This window comes from Tamandua tetradactyla, chromosome 24, assembly GCF_023851605.1.
Source record: "Tamandua tetradactyla isolate mTamTet1 chromosome 24, mTamTet1.pri, whole genome shotgun sequence".
NCBI lineage: Eukaryota > Metazoa > Chordata > Mammalia > Pilosa > Myrmecophagidae > Tamandua > Tamandua tetradactyla.
The window spans coordinates 27,226,214-27,243,907 of record NC_135350.1 but is presented as its reverse complement, the minus strand read 5'-3'; the positions used below and the strand labels follow the sequence as shown (position 1 = coordinate 27,243,907).

The window sequence follows — 17,694 nt, the reverse complement described above, 5'->3', positions numbered from 1 at the left end:
GAGGACCAAAGAAAGCATGCATTATGTGATGGAAATAGGACTACTTTATTTATAAAACTTTAACCACTCTAACAAGTTGCATTTAAATAGTTTACTGCAAATAAATGCAGTACCGCCAGAATGTAATAAAGCATTTCTTATTAACAAAAATCCCACAAAAATGTGTCAAGGCTGTTTTCAGGAGCTTAAACCAAATACAAAGAGGATGCTTTCCTGCCAGGGTTAGGTGCATCCATTCAAATAAAAGGGGGCGCATACACACTCATCATCCTCCCAGTGAAAAGTAGCTGGATTAGTAGGACCTGGAAAAGGTTGAAACCCACCAGCAGGTGGTCAAATTGCTATGGTTGTGATCATTTTAAAAATATCACCACCCCAATGCACTACCAGTCTTCATGACTTTTGAAATCAGGGGCAAATTGATTAGCAAATTCCCTGATAAAAGCAAACTCCAGGGATCCATGTTGGTGTTTTTAGAGGAAATACAGGAAATATTCTATTGTTTCAGGGGAGTTGTTTGTTTTGCAGAGAAATGGAGATGCAAATCCAGACACTGGCGCCTTGGACCACTTACACAAATTATGCTGGTTTGAAAGGATATATGCCCCCTAAGAAAGCCATGTTTTAATATAAATCTCATTACTTAAAGGTAGAATAATCCCTACTCAGTACTGTATATTTGAAACTGTAATGAGATCATCTCCCTAGTTGATGTGATTTAGTTAAGAACGGTTGTTAAACTGGATTAGGGGATGACATGTCTCCACCCATTTGAGTGGGTCTTGATTGGTTTACTGGAGTCCTATAAAAGAGGAAATATTTTGGAGACTCAGAGAGACTCGGAGAGAGCAGAGAATGCTGCAGCACCACGAAGCAGAGAGTCCACCAGCCAGCGACTTTTGGAGATGAAGGAAAACGCCTCCCGGGGAGCTTCATGAAACAGGAAGCCAGGAGAGAAAGCTAGCAGATGACACCGTATTCGCCATGTGCCTGTCCAGCCGAGAGAGAAGCCCTGACTATGTTTGCCATGTGCCTTCTCACTTGAGAGAGAAACCCTGAACTTCATCGGCCTTCTTGAACCAAGGTATCTTTCCTTGGATGCCTTTGATTAGACATTTCTATAGACTTGTTTTAATTGGGACATTTTCTCAGCCTTAGAACTGTAAACGAGCAACTTATTAAATTCCCCTTTTGAAAAGCCATTCCATTTATGATATATTGCATTCTGGCAGCTAGCAAACTAGAACACAAATGTATCCAGATTTCCTTGAGGGTGGCAGCTCAGGCCTGCACTGGAAGATACAATGTAGACTGCTTACTGTTGAAACAGCTTCCCTTCCACTCCCAGGGATCAGCATCTTTGCAGATGCAAGTGCCTATCTGCCTGAAAGAGAAGCAATTGTAGATCTGCACCAGTCTCTTCTATAAATTGTGTCAAACTTGGTGTGAGAGCACTGCCCAGCTTTCACCTGCATGCATCCTGCTTGCCCTACCCTAATGCAGTCTCAGTAGCAAGATCGGGACAAAGAGAGTGATGCGAGCAAAATGTCCTGTTTCCTAACTACAGAGCAAAAGGAATGAACCATCTGCCCATCCTAAGAACGCAACATGCAGCTGCATACCCTAAAGTTCCTCCAGAGTTCAAATACCTGTTAATACACAGCGTTTTCATTCCTGAAGCAGTTGTTTTACACGATGGACGCTAGAGGGCAGGCTACTAAAACATTCCTTTTGAATTGCTCTGCAAAGCTTAGGCACGATTATTACGCTCCAGATTTAAAAGGTAACTTTCTAATTGGCTTTCCCCCACACATTTAAGGCAATTGTACATTCAAGGAAGAGCAACATAATGAGAAGCACTACCTTTTTCACGCTTCTGTTTTCTGAATACACAGTGTAAAGCCCACGAACTAGCCTGGTTTTCCTTTCGATTTTCTTCACTGGTGAGGTCCTAGAAGTGGAGGGATGAATTGCACTGGCCTGTGAACGTCCTGAGGAGTTTAGTTTGGGTTAATGGATATTAGGTGTGAACTAAATCACACGCCTACAGGAGGACTACTCAACAGGAATGATCCAAACAAAGCTGCACTTAATTCCTCAAATTAAAGAAGTCCTCAGAGCTGTAAATTTATAAACCCAACCTTTGCAGAAACTCCTCCATATATATATATACATATATAATTGGAGAAGAGAGAGGGAAAGGGCTCAGGTCAGTCTAAAAATGGCAATGGCCTTGGTCCCTGTCCGGTTTGGCTTTTCTCCCTGCTCCCCACCCTCACCCCCCCGGCCCCACCCCAAACACACCTGTTGTCTGTTGTCATGCAAAACTCTCCATAGATTTTACCATATCACCAGGATAAGGCCAATGTTAATTATTCCCAAGCAGACACTGCCGTTTCCCTCCTGGTTCAGAGAGTCCGCTTCTCACTCGTAGAGAAGGGAAATGTCTAAGATCTCACTGAATAGAGATGACCACGGCTCTCTGGTGGCCAACACTTATGGAGAGGTTCCCAGTTCTTCCTTGGAGGTCTAGAGAATGAGGGCTTCATGGAATAAATGATTAAGAGAACTGGGGAAGGCTTGCCAGGTCAGTGGCTCCGTCCCCTCGTTGTTAACCACCCCCACCCCCCACCCCCCAGGGCTCCTGTCCAAGCGAGCCGGAAACAGACCCTGAGAGGAGCTGCATAAAACTGCAAAATTATTCTGTTCCTGCCCACACAAAACAGAGGCATGAATGATAAAATATTTAGCATATTAAGAAAGAGCCAAGAGACACTTTTCAGAATCCTCTTAGGAAAAGGATGACTGGGACCTCCAGTATGGAGAAAGTGGAAAGAAAAGCAGAGTTTTATTCCCTGGTGAAAGAAACGGGAAGAATAGAATGAAATACAAGCACTTCTTTTTCAAGTACTTTGTAGTAAAAACTCTCTAATTTCTTCTTCCTGAGTTCATTTTTAAAAACTGTTAGATATTTAATTATGGAAGCAACAGTATTCATGGCAAAAGGTCAAATAACAGATACATAAAATTAATAATCTTTTCCCATAATCTACCTTTTAAAAAAGGTTTTGACAAAAGGTTACGCATCCACGATCACAGTGTCACACAGCGTTTCAGTGCCCTGTGCTTCACCTCTTCATCAGATTCTTCCTTTCAAAACACACACAGAAACATCTTTCATGTTGGGTTTTGTGGTCAAAGCATTTTCACTTCTGAGCAGTATTTTCTTTCCTCCTTCCTTGGTCTAGCGTATGCAAGGAGCAAGGAGAGCCAATTACCCAATGGAGAGCATCTCTACAGCTCAGCTAATAGAAAACTCAAGAAACAGGGATTGGTGACCTCTAATCACCATCGCTAAATTTCCTTAAAGTCAAAACAACATTTTTGTTTCAAATATCCAGGGAACTGAGGCAAAGTATTCTCTTGGAATTGAGAGCACCCAACGTTAAATGGTCACAGTTTCATTTGATCTTTTTCAAAAAAGTTCAGTCACCTTTTGGGTAGTTCAGTGGTTAGAACGTCCGGCTTTCAGGCGGGAGACCTGGGTTCGATTCTCAGACCATTCACCCAAAAGGAAAAAAAGTCCAATCACCTTTAAAGACATAAGTTTTCTTCTGCACTGGTGATTTCATAATGAAAAGACATTTAAGTTGGTACTTCTCAAATGAGTTTTTAGGATTCCTGTTCTGAGGAACTGCTAGAAATTATTTTAATAAGACTACAAATATTATCAACACTTAGGTAGGTCCCATAGCTCCTAAATTTGTGTATTGAATTTTCATGGGAGCTTTAAAAAAATACAGACTCTGGGTTCCCTATTCCAGAAATGTGAAGGGCAAAACCTGGGGGTCTGTATCTTAAAGGGTCCCCAAGTGGAGGGAAAAGGGTTTCCTACACATCCAGGTCTGCTTCACCCCCGTCTCCCATCAGCAACCTTTCCTCCCCCAGTTACAAAACTTGACCTCTCTCCTTCCCTTAGTGGTTCTCAGTAGCATCAGCATCCCTGGGGAACTTGTTAGAAATGGATCTTCTTAAGTACTACCCCAGATCTCCTAAACCAGAAGCTCTAGAAATGGGGCCCAACGATCTGTGCTTTAACAAGCCCTCCAGGGGATTCTGATGCACTCTGAAGTTGGGGGGCCACTGGATTTGAGAATTTCACAATTCCAAGAGAGAACTGATTAAGAAAGACATAACTCCATGTAAGGTAGAACCAAGTTTATTAATGACAGCCTTTATTACAACCGCTCTCAAGTGTAAAAAATAAAGGGTGATTGAAATTTCAAATTCACTTGGACTTGTGGTTTGGCCTTTCGCTGGATGTGCCAAAGGGTGGGGATAGCATCTGATTCTGAATCAACTGGTCAGGTGGAGTTCACTGGAGAATGAGGAAATGAACAAAAAAAGATGAACGGCACTGGAGAGCTCATGTCTTCTCCATGATGGCACGACATTACAAAATGATAACTGTGGTGAGGGCAGAGATGAAATAAGATAATCTCACAGCTGGAATATGGATTAAACATCTCTGACTACACACACACACACACACACACACACACACACACAGAGCCAGACACACACCCAAACTGTGGAGATCAGATTTTAAAAGAATTGTTGTTCTTTATCTGAGCACAATGACAGAGTCATCAGCCACAGTGATGCCACATGGGTCTGAGATGGAAAACCTTATTAAATTTCCACCAAGTATGCTAGCTAGCTGCCCAGTTATGTGCTGTAAAATATGTCTGTGGTTTCCCCAGCATTCCACAGACTAATATCTGCTCCCCAGAAAAGCAATACCTGGGTGGACATATTTAAGGATACCAGTTGGAGGGAAATCTGGGGGCAAATCTCGTCCCTCCCACAGGAGTGGGGGCGGGGGCAGCAGCACCAGTGCCAACCAAGGGGTTTCCCACCTCGTGTCACAGACATGCGCCCCAGGTTAATGCACTCCCCTCCAAAGTGTTTGTGCTTTGTTACTATTCTGATGGTTAGTCTGCAATAAGAGAACAGAGAACGTGCGTTCGTTTCTTTAATAAAAGCCAACTAAAACAGGAATGAAAAAAAAAAGCTTTTTGATTGTGTCAACACACTGCTTTGGAATTGGGTTTAGGTCCTTTCAAAGAGAAAGAGGGGAGGGCGTGGGAGAGGCCACGAGGCTCAACGCTGTAACGAGACTGCTGAGTCCACGGAAGCATTTGCGATGGCACAGCTGGTCTCTTCCTATCCAGTCCAGGGGACCAGCCACGACCTCATAAAGGCAATGAGCCTATGAAGTAAATGTTGATCAAAAAACAATTTTAAATTCACAGGTCATGCAGGTAGGATTATACGAAAGAAAAATATTCGAGCTGAGTAAGAGGACATTTTAAAATTTAAGTAGAACCAAATCAAAGCTTTTTCGCCTTCGAGAGACAAAACAAAAGCCACAAGAAAGAAAAACCCCAATACGGAGTATTCCAGAGTTTCCGAAGAAGAATCTGACAATTTGGAGGTGGTAGGGGCATTCAGCTAACACCTCTTTTTTTTTTTTTTTCTCCTTTGATTTCATTGCTAGATAAAGCTCAGGCTTACTCAGAAAAAGGTCTGTCCTGCTAAGATACAGCATCATAAAGTCTTCCCACACCCTGGCTCAGTGCACAGGGAATACAGCATGTGTCTCTTAGAAGGAGACACTCCAGAATAGACCAAACCTGCCCTTACAAGTTACTTGTTCAAAATATGAACCCAAAGACAAGCTGTTTTCTTCTTGGGGGTGACAGCTGTTAACAGCTTCCTGAAATGCTCAGTGGAGGAGACGGCCCCCCAGGTAAGAGACCGCGTATTAGAAAAGACGCTCTTCCTCGGGCTGCGGAACCGAAGCCAGTCCCTTCAAACTGTGAGGAAGGACAGAACTACGTCTGTCAACCCTCCAGTTCCGCAAGGAGAGAGCGAAATGGCATTTCCCACAAACTCAAGGATATTCTGTTACAATGTAAGCACAGCTGGGTCCCCCACCCTCTTTTTTTTTATTTGGTAAGTGTCCAACCGTCCATAAATCCATGGCTACAGTAGATTCACGGTGCAACGACTTTCATACTGATTTGTTTTGTTTTCTTTTTAAATTCTGTCAATGAGCAGCATTTCCCATCCCCCACCCCCGCCCCTGGAAAAACAAAAAACAAAAAACAAGTTCTTCGCAGTTCGGTCAGGTGGGGTTGCAGGGTGCCTCTGGGACTGGAGTCCAGGCCACCTGGACGTCCGCTCGGCATGCTGGAGGATCAGGAAGGCATGGGTCTATCCAGTGTCTTGCAGCAGCTGTGGCGGGGGCTCTACCAGCTAGCCCTGACAGCTTCAATGTCACTAACCAAATTCTGGGCCAGGCATATCCCAAAAATCTGAGAAAGGAAGGAAAAGAGAGTCAAACAGCGGAACTCTAACTTCATTCAGTCTTTTTCCTTGGCCACCGTGTCCCTTTTTTTTTTTTGCATGGGCAGACACCAGGAATGGAAGCCGGGTCTCCAGCATCGCAGGTGAGAACTCTGCCACTGAGCCACCGTTGCACTGCTCCATGTCCCTTTTTTTAAAGACTTTGATTCTTTAAAATTGAGATATAATTCATGTACCATAAAATTCACCCTCTTAACATGTCCAATTCAGTGGTTTTTAATATATTCAAAAGAACGTGTAACTATCTCTACTATCTAATTCCAGAACATTTTTATTGGCGCTCAAAAGAAACCCCACACCCATGAGCAGTCTCAACCCCATTCCTCCTTTCCCACAGCTCCTGGTAACCCTCATCTGCTTTCTGTCCCTATAGATTTGTCCATCTGGATATTTACTACAATGGTTTAATACAATATGTGATCTTTTCTATCCGCCCTCTTTCACATCACATAATATTTTCAAGGTTCATCCGTGTTTAGCATGTATCAGCTTCATTCCTTTTTATGGCTGAATAATATAATGTATAGATAGATCATATTTTGTTTATCCATTCATCAGGTGATGGACATTCATTCATGTAGTTTACACTTTGGGGCTATTGTGAATAATGCTGTTGTGAACGTTCACGTAAAAATTTTTGCATGAACATAGGTTTTCGATTCTTAGCGTATATACCTAGGAGTACAATTGTTGGATCATTTGGTAACTCTATGTTTAACTTTTTGAAGAACTGTCAAACTGTTTTCCACAGGGACTGCATCAGTTTCTTTCCCAACCAGATATCCACATTCTTGCCAAGATTCGTGTCCTTTCATTTTTATTTTTTTAATTATAGCCATCCTAATAGGTATGAGCGGTACATCGTTGTGGTTTTGTATCATAGTTCCTTAATGACTAATGATGTTCAGCATCTTTTCATGTGCTTTTTGGCCATTTATACATCTTCTTTGGAGAAAGGGATATTCCAATTCTTTGCTCCTCCTTTAATTGGGTTATGTGTCTTTTTATTGTTAAGTTATAAAAGTTCTTTAGATACTGTGAATATTAGACCCTTACCAGATACATGATTTACAAATAATTTTTCCCATTCTCTGCGTTGTGTTTTCACTTTCTTGGTGGTATTGTTTTCAGCACATAAGTTTTAATTTTGATGAAATCCAATTCATTTTTTCTTTTGACACCTGAACTTCTGGTGTCACATCTAAGAAACCATTGCCTAATCTAAGGTCATGCAGATTTACTCCTATATCTTCTTCTAAGAGTTTAGAGTGTTCACATATACATTTAGGTCTGTGATCCATTTTGAATTAATGTTTGTATTTGGGTGAGGTAGGGGCCCAAATTCATTCTTTCACATATGGATATCCAGTTGTCCCAACACCATTTTTGGAAAGACTATACCTTCCTCACTGAATGGTCTTGGGCTCTTTGTCAGAAATCAGCTAATAGATGTATGGCTTTAATTCTAGATTTTCAATTTTATTCCAGTGATCTATATGCCTAACTTTTTACCGTTACTTACTATCTTGATTACCAATGCTTTGTTTTAAGTTTTGAATCATGAAGTGTGAGTACTCCTAATTTGTTCTTCATCTTCAAGCTTGTTTTGGCTACTCTGGGTTCCCTGCATTTCTGTATGATTTCAGAATCAGCTTTCCCATTTTTGGAAAAAAAAGGTAGTTGGAATTTTGATAGGGATTGCATTGAATCTGTAGACCAATTTGAGGGGTACTGTCATCTTAACAATATTGAGTCTTTCAATCCATGAATGTGGACATCTTTCCATTTATTCAGGTCTTCTTTAATTTCTTTCAACTACTGCGCTAAGTTTTTGACCCTCCAAGGAACGTTTCACCTCTCTACAGCAGGGCAAGTTCAGATCTTGGGACTGCCCAGGAGGAAAAATAGATGCTCCCTTCCCTCCATAGCACTTTGGCCACGTGGTCTAGAGAGAGAAAGGATCATGGCATCATCTCTGTGAAACTCCCCAAAGCCTTAATCATGCAACTGAGATTTCCTTCTGGCGCTCATGTCTGCCCCTGCTTCCACAGTGCAATTTTATCAAGCCCTTGCAAACGCTGGAATGCCAAAAGGAAACCGCTGACTTCAGCAAGATCCCCATCGTCAAAGAAAAAAAGGGTTTCCTAAACTATTTCAGGACAGCAGCATCTAAAATCAGAGCTTTAATAAAACGCAAACCAAATAGTTTTAAGTCTATTCCCCAGCCCTCTAACGTGTCTAAAAAACAGTCAAATCGAGGCGCCTCTCCTGGCAAAGGCTGTCTCAGGATATTTTCCTCTGCTATCCATAAAGAACCCTTGTCTTACCTGCAGCAGTGCAATGCCTATGAAAATACCAGCCACGATGGTTAAATTGTCCTGCAACCACTTCTCAAACTGGGGCACACAGCCTTTCGTGTAGATTACAATCTGCTGATCAACTTCCTTCATAAGGGAAGAGGAGAGAACAGTGTCACAGATACTGCCACGGCACCACAAATACTCAAAAGTTCCTCCAAACACTCTTTGTGCTAAGCGACAAAATGAGACTCCACTTACTGGCTTTTGCCTGGCATCATAGCCACACTGAGTGTTGATGACATCTTCCTGGTGGAGAAAGAAAAGGGCAAAAGTGAAATTCACTCTTTGTCGGAGAGGAGACCCACCCACACGTTAGCAGAGAACCCCATTAAGGGTAATAAAATGAGCACATATATGTCACAGTCACCAGGTTAAACACCTTACACGCATTGTCCCATGTAATTACTATAATCATCCTCCGATGTAGGTATTAAAATTTAAACCCCATTTTACAAATAACGAAAGCTGATGCTCAGGGGATACCAGGAATAACAGCAAGTCCCTTATGCAGGAGGCTCAAGACTCAAAGTTAATAATCTCACAAAGCTTACAAGGTTTAGGGAACTGGAGATGTAGATAAACACTAGCATTAAGGGGCAAAATACTGCCTTCATTCATGGTCTTTTTAGGGAATGCCCATTTTTAAATCCACATACTTCTATATTGAGTGTTTTCTCAATGAGAATGCTTTAATAATTTAAAAAACAAGGCTGTTCCACCACATAACCCAGGATAGCCTGCTGTTATCTCACAAGACGTGATCAGAAACGTGGGCTCCACTTCTGGGGTCTGTAAATTTTTCCCCTCTGTGGGATAGGGGGTGGATTTTATTAGCTTAGAGCTTATGCAATGAGAATTCTCTACCGAGGGAATCGGCTGTTGAAAGGGAAGGCATGATGCCTCCTGAGACTCTTCAGCATTCTCCTGATAGACTGTTAACACAGGGCAGGAACAAGAGACGGAGAGGGCACAGTTCAGTATTTACTGGCCAGTGGCAAGGCGGCCTGGAGGGGAAATCCCGGGCCCCCTGCCTGGGACTCTCCCTCCTTCCAGCCTCCTCGATCTGACCTGAGGAGTCAGAAAAGCTGGCAGGTGGGAGAGGTCAGTTCTTCGTGACCCCCAGCAGGTCTCAGAGCCCAGGTGGCAAGTTCTTAGTGATTCAATCACCGCCAGAGCAGAAGACACAGCCTGGGCCAATCCCCCCGAGGGGCAGCCAGCTGTAGAGGCCTGCAGGGAAGTTCTGCTTTTACACTGCAAGACCACTGCCCCTTTTCTTTTTCTTTCCATCCACCCAATTTATTTTAACCCCCCCCCATTATTCATGTATTTATTTTTTTTTACTCATTTTTTTATATTTTTTACTCATCTATCCATATCCTGGATAAAAGGAGCATCAGATACAAGGTTCTCACAATCCCACAGTCACACTGTAAATGTTATATCTTTATACAATCGTCTTCAAGTATCTAGGCTACTGGAACACAGCTCAACAGTTTCAGGTACTTTCCTCCAGCCACTCCAATACATTATAAACTGAAAAGGGATATCTACATAATGCATAAGAATGACCCCAGGATAACCTCTAGACTCTGAAATCTCTCAGTCACTGAAAGTTTATTTTTTCTATTTCGCTCTTCCCTGCTTTGGTCAAAAAGGCTTTCTCAATCTTTTGATGCTGGGCCCTGACTTATCCCAGGCTTTCTGTCCCACGTTTCTAGGGAGATTTACACTCCTGGAAGTCATGGCCTAGTAGGAGGGAGGGCCGTGAGTTCACATGCTGAGTTGCACTGCCCCTTTTTCAAGAGTCCCACCCCCTGCTTCTGGCAGGAGTACCACCACCCCATAACTCAGCTGTGAGCTGAGGAGATCTTGTGGGGGAAGGTGGGAGAGGCTGAAGAGCCCCCAGCAGGGCCGCAGTATAAGAGCTTGCAGGGACAGGCACGGGAGCAACTTCTGAAGTTCATCATTCTAACAAGGAACCCTGGCTTTTAACTTACAATGAGGGAGCTACATTTTGTAACATTCTATAAAGCAAACACAAGATTTGACCCAAAATACAACCTAAACCGGTGGTAAAAGGGAATGCCTTGTGAATAGGTTAAAAAAATCTTTAATAAAATGCAAACTGCAATTATTATCATTACAACTCCAAGGAGTCTGGGTGGCTGTGGTCGTCTGCAGACACAGTAGTCTGGCCCTGTATTGTCTCAAAATCTTCTCCTATTCCTAATACTTTCCCTGAGAACCAAGCCAGGAAGAAAAGAGTTACTAACTCCAAACCAATGCTGAGAGCTCACGTATGAGCCCATCCTTCTCAAAAAGGAGCAACGAAGCAATATCCGCAGACTGCCTAAGTGTGACGCTCAGCTCTGCTCCATGGCTCGCTAACAGCATGAGCTTGGGAAAGCGACTTAACCTGGGCGCTCTGGTGTCTTCCCCTGTAAAAGGAAGATCATGCTGGAGACAGTGCTCTGGGCTTAAAGGAGCCAATGCAGATAAAGGCTTAGAACAGAAACTGGCAGCTACTGCTAAGCGAGCGTTAGAAACTATTCTTCCTTCTGGGACGATCTGAGCACCGCACCACACCACACCCCCTGCAGGAGTTACAATTAGAAATCGGCACATTAGAAATAGTTCTGATAAGAAAATCACTCTGCCACCCCATGTCCACTGCCGGCATTTACTTACTGCAGGATCTTTAGTACAGCAGGAGAACGGCACGCCGCATCGCTCTCGACTTGCGTTGGAATCTGTGCAATTGAAGTAAATATTTAGGTTCCAATCATCAGCTCCAAAAGCCCCACAGCACTGCCACTAGAGCAAACAGGAGAGAATTAGAACATCTCGACTTGGAGGCGACCAGGCGCCTACTCTTCTACCCGCCAAAACGACACCCAGCCTTTGCCAGCTCCAACCTTCTCTTCTGTCTCGGAATTTATTTTTAAGCCAAGTTGACTCTAAAGGACCCATCTGAAAACTTCCAAAGTAATTAAGGCGGAAGGTTTGTAAAGGTGTGTTGGCACATGATTTAAACGATGATGAGAAAGGTGCAGACTCTGCTACCCAAGGTGCAGGTAGAGCAGGCGCTGCGCAACGGGGCTGTGGTAGAACAAGCTCTGTTTGGCGTGGGTACAGGGAGGAAAATTCTAGAAGGATAAACGTGACACTAACAACATGGCGGTGTCTGGATGAGGCAGCTGCGGTTGTATGTGGGGCATCTAGAGCCTTACTTTAAAAAAAAATTTCTCCTCTGCCTTTTAATCACTTTTCAAAGATCAGTTTTATTGACATACAATAAACTGCACACATTTAAAGTGTACAATTTGATTGTTATTGACATATGCACATGCTCAAAGATCACCAAATGAAGACAGTGAACACATCCACCAGCCCCAAAAGAAGAGGCTTTTCACTCTATAGCTATTTCTACTCTTACGAATTTTTTTAACCAGGAGCATGTCTTTACATTTGCAATTACAATAATTAAACTGTCTAATTAAAATGTAATTTAAAAATGCAATCATTCATTTCCCAGTGCCTGCCCATGCAAAAAAAAAAAAGCAATCAAACAAGCTGTTTAGTTCAGAAGGTCTTGAATAGGGCCTGTTTCAAGGGCTGCTCCACACCCCCCGAGGACCCCCACCTCTGAGTTACACAAGCATTAAGCCTTGACCTCTTAAAGACTTTCAGGGCCAATAGCTACTTCAACATATCAAACTCCATGATAGAAAAATAGAATCACATGAAATAACAGTATTCCCATAGAAAGCAGACAGGATTTCAAGAGAACGCGAATCCGCATGTTCTTCTAACACGGAGGGTCCTTCTGAGGGCGCAGGTTGTGCATCTCCAGGCTGGGCTACAAAGCTCCCTCCGCTTTGTCGTGCAACTTAGCCAGGAAGGGAGATGGGGAGGTGTGAGCTTGCTGGGAGGTGTGAGCTTGCATCCATTATGACCTAACAGAACGGGGGAGTCTGCTGAGGAGATGCAGCAGGGCTTTAATTTCACACCTGAGGTACAGCTCACCGCGGCAACTGTTGCCGACACTGAACAAAAACAACCCCACGCAGCTGGCGGCTTGGCTGCAGGTGCCTAACGAGGGAGGGCAGCCTCACTCACGGTGACTGACAGCCACATCCTCCCTTTATCAAAGGAAAAGTCCAGTTGTAAAACTGCCCAGCCAAGCTGGTCTGTGGGCTGCTGTCTGCTCTCCAGCCTCCTCCATTCACATTAGAGTCACGGGAACAGGCATCCAGGTCAGTTCAGTTGAGCCCAGTTTTTTGGTGCGTGCAAATAAAGACCTGCCAGTCTGTAGGACAATAACACCTTAAGCCTATAAAACTATGCCTATCTTCTTAGAGTACTATACTATCCCTGTGAGCTAGGCAGCAGCTATTATTATAGCCATTTTACTACTGAGAAAATAGGGATGTGCCTGGGGTCACACAGCTAATCAGAGTCAGCACCACAATTTGTGTCTTTGGACCCACCTACCCCATTTTGCATTCCAAGCAAAACAGGGTATCTGCTGCCTTGTGGCTTGTCCCTACACTGTGACAAACTATCAGGAATAATCACATACTCACACTTGGAGTCGTGGGGCTGGTAGTTCTCAACTGTGCAGAATTCTTTACGTGTTAGAAACTGCTAGGGTTTCAAAGTTCTGAACATTTAGTTTTAACTGCATGCATTATAATGCTATTTAGACAGGCATATTTTAGGGACTCTGTGGACAAATATCCTATTGACAAGTTTATTATTATGAGTTGCAAAGAATGGAGGGTTACTGAAACGGGGGTGGGGGTGGGGGGAGAAGTAAAGAATCTATATTAAATAACCTAATAAAGCTTTAACCCTACAGCAGACCAATGTTCTTCAAATGCCAACAGCAGATGGCAACTGTGGTTATAACCTTTTTCCTCAAGAGTTTTCCTCTCTTCTCCTCTAACTGAAGTATAAGTAAGATATTTTCATTTAAGGTACATATTCCTTAAACCAGAGAGCACAATGCTTATAGAGTGTCCGAAAACAATAAACAAGCAAATAAAAAACCACGAATCAAGTCAGAGGGGGATTCCTGTTAGCAGATAAGAGAAACCAGGAGGAGTGAGTATTCACGGGGGGCAGGGGTCATCCTTCTAAGAAGGCTCTCCACTTAAAAATAAACCAAATATAAACTTACATATTCCTGGGTGAAGTCTATGAGGTTTTGCAAATCAATATCATCCCTGTACGCTCTGATGTTGTTGTTTATAAAGAAATAGAGCTGGTCTTTGATCCAGTCTTTGAAAACAAACGCCAAGACCCCAGCGGTCAGCTCCAGGAAGAAAATAATTCCCAGGAACACAGAAAACTATGACAAAAAGACACATACACAGAGAACGGTTATTGGGGCGATTCTGACCATATTGAGTTAAAGGATTCTCTCTAAAAAGCCTTGTAATTATATTGGATCGTTAGGCATCTCCAGAGCAAATAATCTTCAGTTTCTTGAGATTCATTAACAGAAAATTACACTCCAAGAAAGGATTTTAAAAAATCATTTCATAATCACATTTTGGGGCTCTGGTGTTCCATCTGGTAATTAACCAACAAAGCCCATAAGCAAATCTGGGTAACAGGAATTTCTCATTAGACCCACATTAAGGCCTAATGAATTTCTTGTGATTAATGCACTGCCAGATGCTTGAACAATGACCTGGACCCCCTCTGGTAAGCTTTTGTCGTGGTGAAAGCTAGGTTAAGCCAATATTTTAAGATTGCCTGTCATTTGCCACAGTGGCCTTGATTCTGTATACAGTATTTTCCTGTTACGGATCCAGGCACTGTTTTAATTCTCCTTTGCGCTGGCTGTACAGGGGAAAAGAGCAGACGTGTTAATTTTTAGATGAAGAAGTCAAAAAGGGAGTGAGGTGACTGTGACATTAAAATAATTTTCCATCACGAAAACAAAATGAAACAACTGGGCTGAGGGCTTCCTCGGAAAGGCTAGCTGTGCTATCCTTCCTTTATGAAATACCAGTCTCAGGAAACATTTTTAAAAACATCCGACTGTAGCCAAAGGAAGACTTCTGGCTAATACAGAAAACGAGAACTGAGACAGGCAGGCCAAGAGGCCCTAAGGCAGTGTGATACACCCTGGTAAATTTGAAGACACTTCCCTTCCATCTAGCAGAGCCCCATCTTAGTCATAGCAACATACCAGTTTACCTCATGATTCTTTCCACCTGCTACCACCCCCACAGTCTTATCCTTTTTGAAATCTTTGTTTCGCCAAAACAGATCATGGGAAATGGGGCCCCGAAGGGCCAGGAGGGTAAACCGCAGGTCAAGTGTTCTGGTGACAGTGACGGAAAGGGCAAGGCTGGGGCCACACCTGCTCGGCAGAGCCCCGGAGGGCTGCGGGAGAGCACGGGGCTGGGGGGCAGAGCGGGTGAAGCAGCCTGCTGTTTCTATAGTCAGCAAGCAGACATCAGGCAGCCTGCCAAGAGGAAAATGTACTGAGGGAGGGATGCAGAGGAAATAAAACAGTTGCTTCTTAAAATTAGAAAATGCAAAAAATGTTCATTCTTTCAGCAAACAACTACGGAAGGATCCCCCAGGGGTCAGGCTGGGGTGGGCTTTGCAGAGGTGGAGCTGAGCAGAAACTCCTGACCCTGCCCTCACTGCCCCGGCGTGACCGGGGAGTGGTGGGGAGGAGAGTTGCGTAGGCGGTATTTCACATCACATGCTGACACATGCAACAGCGTCTGCCCTGGGGCTCTAGGGCAGTTCTGGGAGCATGGGGGTGGGAAGAAATAAATGGCCGGCAAATCCTAAGACCCCAAGGTCTCGGCCCCAATACTACTTCCTCCAGCTAAGCCCTCAGGTTTCCATAGAGCTTCTTGTTACCTGTCCTTGATGAACTCACTAGAAATAAAATCTCAACCGTTTTTAATTATTATCAGTGGTACTCATAATTTCAAATTAAACTTCCCTTGATCGAGAAAAAAAGGAAGGAAAGGAAAAAAAAACCCAAAACCTAATCACACCACATTTCTCAATGCCTATCGCAGAGTGTAAAACGCCCCTCCCTTTATTAGGTACCATTCTAAGCATGTAAATATGACAGTATCAAACTTCTAGAAATGACAAAATCATATGTAGGACCCATGCACACACACCCACAAAACACCAAGACAGAAGCCATTCAAAGACTTTAATGAGATTTTCCTTCTTACCTCCATAAAGGTTGGGTTAATTCATTTTCCAGTTCCCCTGGTAAATTTTCTCATAATGTTACATAATATACGTATCAGGAATGAGTCCAAATTCAATTCACCTCAAATATCTGGCAGAAAGCTACATGCCCCAGGTGTTGTGAACTCATTTCCCCTGTCTCCAAAGGTGCAGAGACTGACTCACTGGCTTTGTCCCCAGGCCTCAGCCAAGGAGAAGCTCCATTTCTACCTCACTGTATCTTCGCTCTTGGAGTTTCCCTCAGTATTTCTCCAAGCCTCAAGCCCATCAGATCAGGCGAGGCTGGGTGAAATCCTATAGACACTTGCTTCCTACTCATCTCAAAGCTCGTGCTGGGAGAATTTTCTAGGTCAAATTATATTTAAGGTCAGTTTTTATTGTTTGCATTCAGAGTCATCACGGGCCATCCGAAATATTCTCCAAGAGTCAGAAAAGCCAAGAAATAACACAAACCGAATATTTAGGATACACGTATGCACGCATATGCCATTTTGCTCTCATTTGGAAGGAATCTCCTGAGGAAAAGTTTTCACTTTTATTCTGCAGTTTTTACTTTTTTTTTTTAACACAATTTTATTGAGATAGATTCACACACCATACAAACCCTCCAAAGCATACACTCACTGGCTCCTACTATCATCACACAGTTGTGCATATATCCCCACAAACAATATCAGAACATTTTCATTACTCCAGAAGGTACTTTTTACTTTTAATACTTTTATTACTGCCTCCCCCACAACTATCCACGTGAACACTGCTCACACCAGAGACACTGCAAGGCACCTAAAACTTATGCTGGTCATACAAACGAGAACTTTGTACTGCCTTTTACTACTTCTCCATATTTACCAAAACCCACTGTTTAACAAATTTTAATCTGGACAGGCTGTGCATGTGCCTCAGCAGAGAAACCAGTTACCTGAACTGCTGCTCTCTGTTTATCACCTGCCTAAAAGAGAGGGGAAAAAATCGCTTAAAAGAGAAATATATATATACTTATCTCTGTCCTAAAAGTAAGGACTGGAATGCAAATGTGCGATACACATGTACAAAACCTACATGGATGGCACTGGGTGGGCTGGGAGGTGGGGAGTGGCATTTATATTACCAAGGAGTCGTTCAGGATAGGAGGGGTAGGGAGGGGGTCTGAGAGCCCTGCAGAAAGCATTTCCTTGACCATAGTCTTGCCAGTGCGTTTGGAAAACTTCGCTGTCTTGCCTATAGATAACAATGATAGAAGATAAGAGTCTGGCTCTCAGGCTGAGAGCAGAGGGTCTGATACTTACAAACTTGAGAAGAAAAGTGTTTTCCCGTAGAGCTCCAATGCACCCTGCAAACCCCAAAATGAACATCACTCCTCCCACCACGAGGAACAGCCAAACTGGGTCAAAGCCGCCGAGATCGGTGATGGAAGAGATGTTGGACAGAACTCCCTGGGAGTGGAAAAAGAACACAAAAGAAGGTACCAGGATGCGGGGGTCAGTTTTCCAACATGAGAATATTACACTTGTCTTTCTGCCCAACTCCCAAAGAAAAATGTCAGAGGTAAGCTGTTGACCCAGTGAAATGAATACTCAGGAGACACCAAGACACTGCAAATGAAACAGAAAACCAAATACTAATTGCTTTCATTCCAAGGTCTGGGTGGGTTTACACTTTT

General features: G+C 43.3%; 1 protein-coding gene across 6 annotated transcripts in view; it reads right to left on the bottom strand.

Annotated features, from left to right (window-relative positions):
- Positions 1–4,203: 4,203 nt before the first annotated feature.
- The window catches only part of TSPAN5 (tetraspanin 5), a 199,436-nt gene continuing 185,945 nt past the window's right edge, over positions 4,204–17,694 (bottom strand). For 2 of the 6 annotated variants that reach the window (XM_077142760.1, XM_077142761.1), the window contains exons 3-8: positions 17,321–17,467; positions 13,975–14,145; positions 11,481–11,606; positions 8,991–9,038; positions 8,760–8,876; positions 4,204–6,380 (exon numbers count right to left, since the gene is read on the bottom strand). In XM_077142760.1, coding sequence (XP_076998875.1) covers positions 6,315–6,380; positions 8,760–8,876; positions 8,991–9,038; positions 11,481–11,606; positions 13,975–14,145; positions 17,321–17,467 — 675 coding nt within the window. In that variant the 3' untranslated portion in view covers positions 4,204–6,314. The remainder of the gene's footprint in view (positions 6,381–8,759; positions 8,877–8,990; positions 9,039–11,480; positions 11,607–13,974; positions 14,146–17,320; positions 17,468–17,694) is intronic. The other 4 variants (XR_013168319.1, XR_013168320.1, XM_077142762.1 and 1 more) reach the window with 4 other exon arrangements.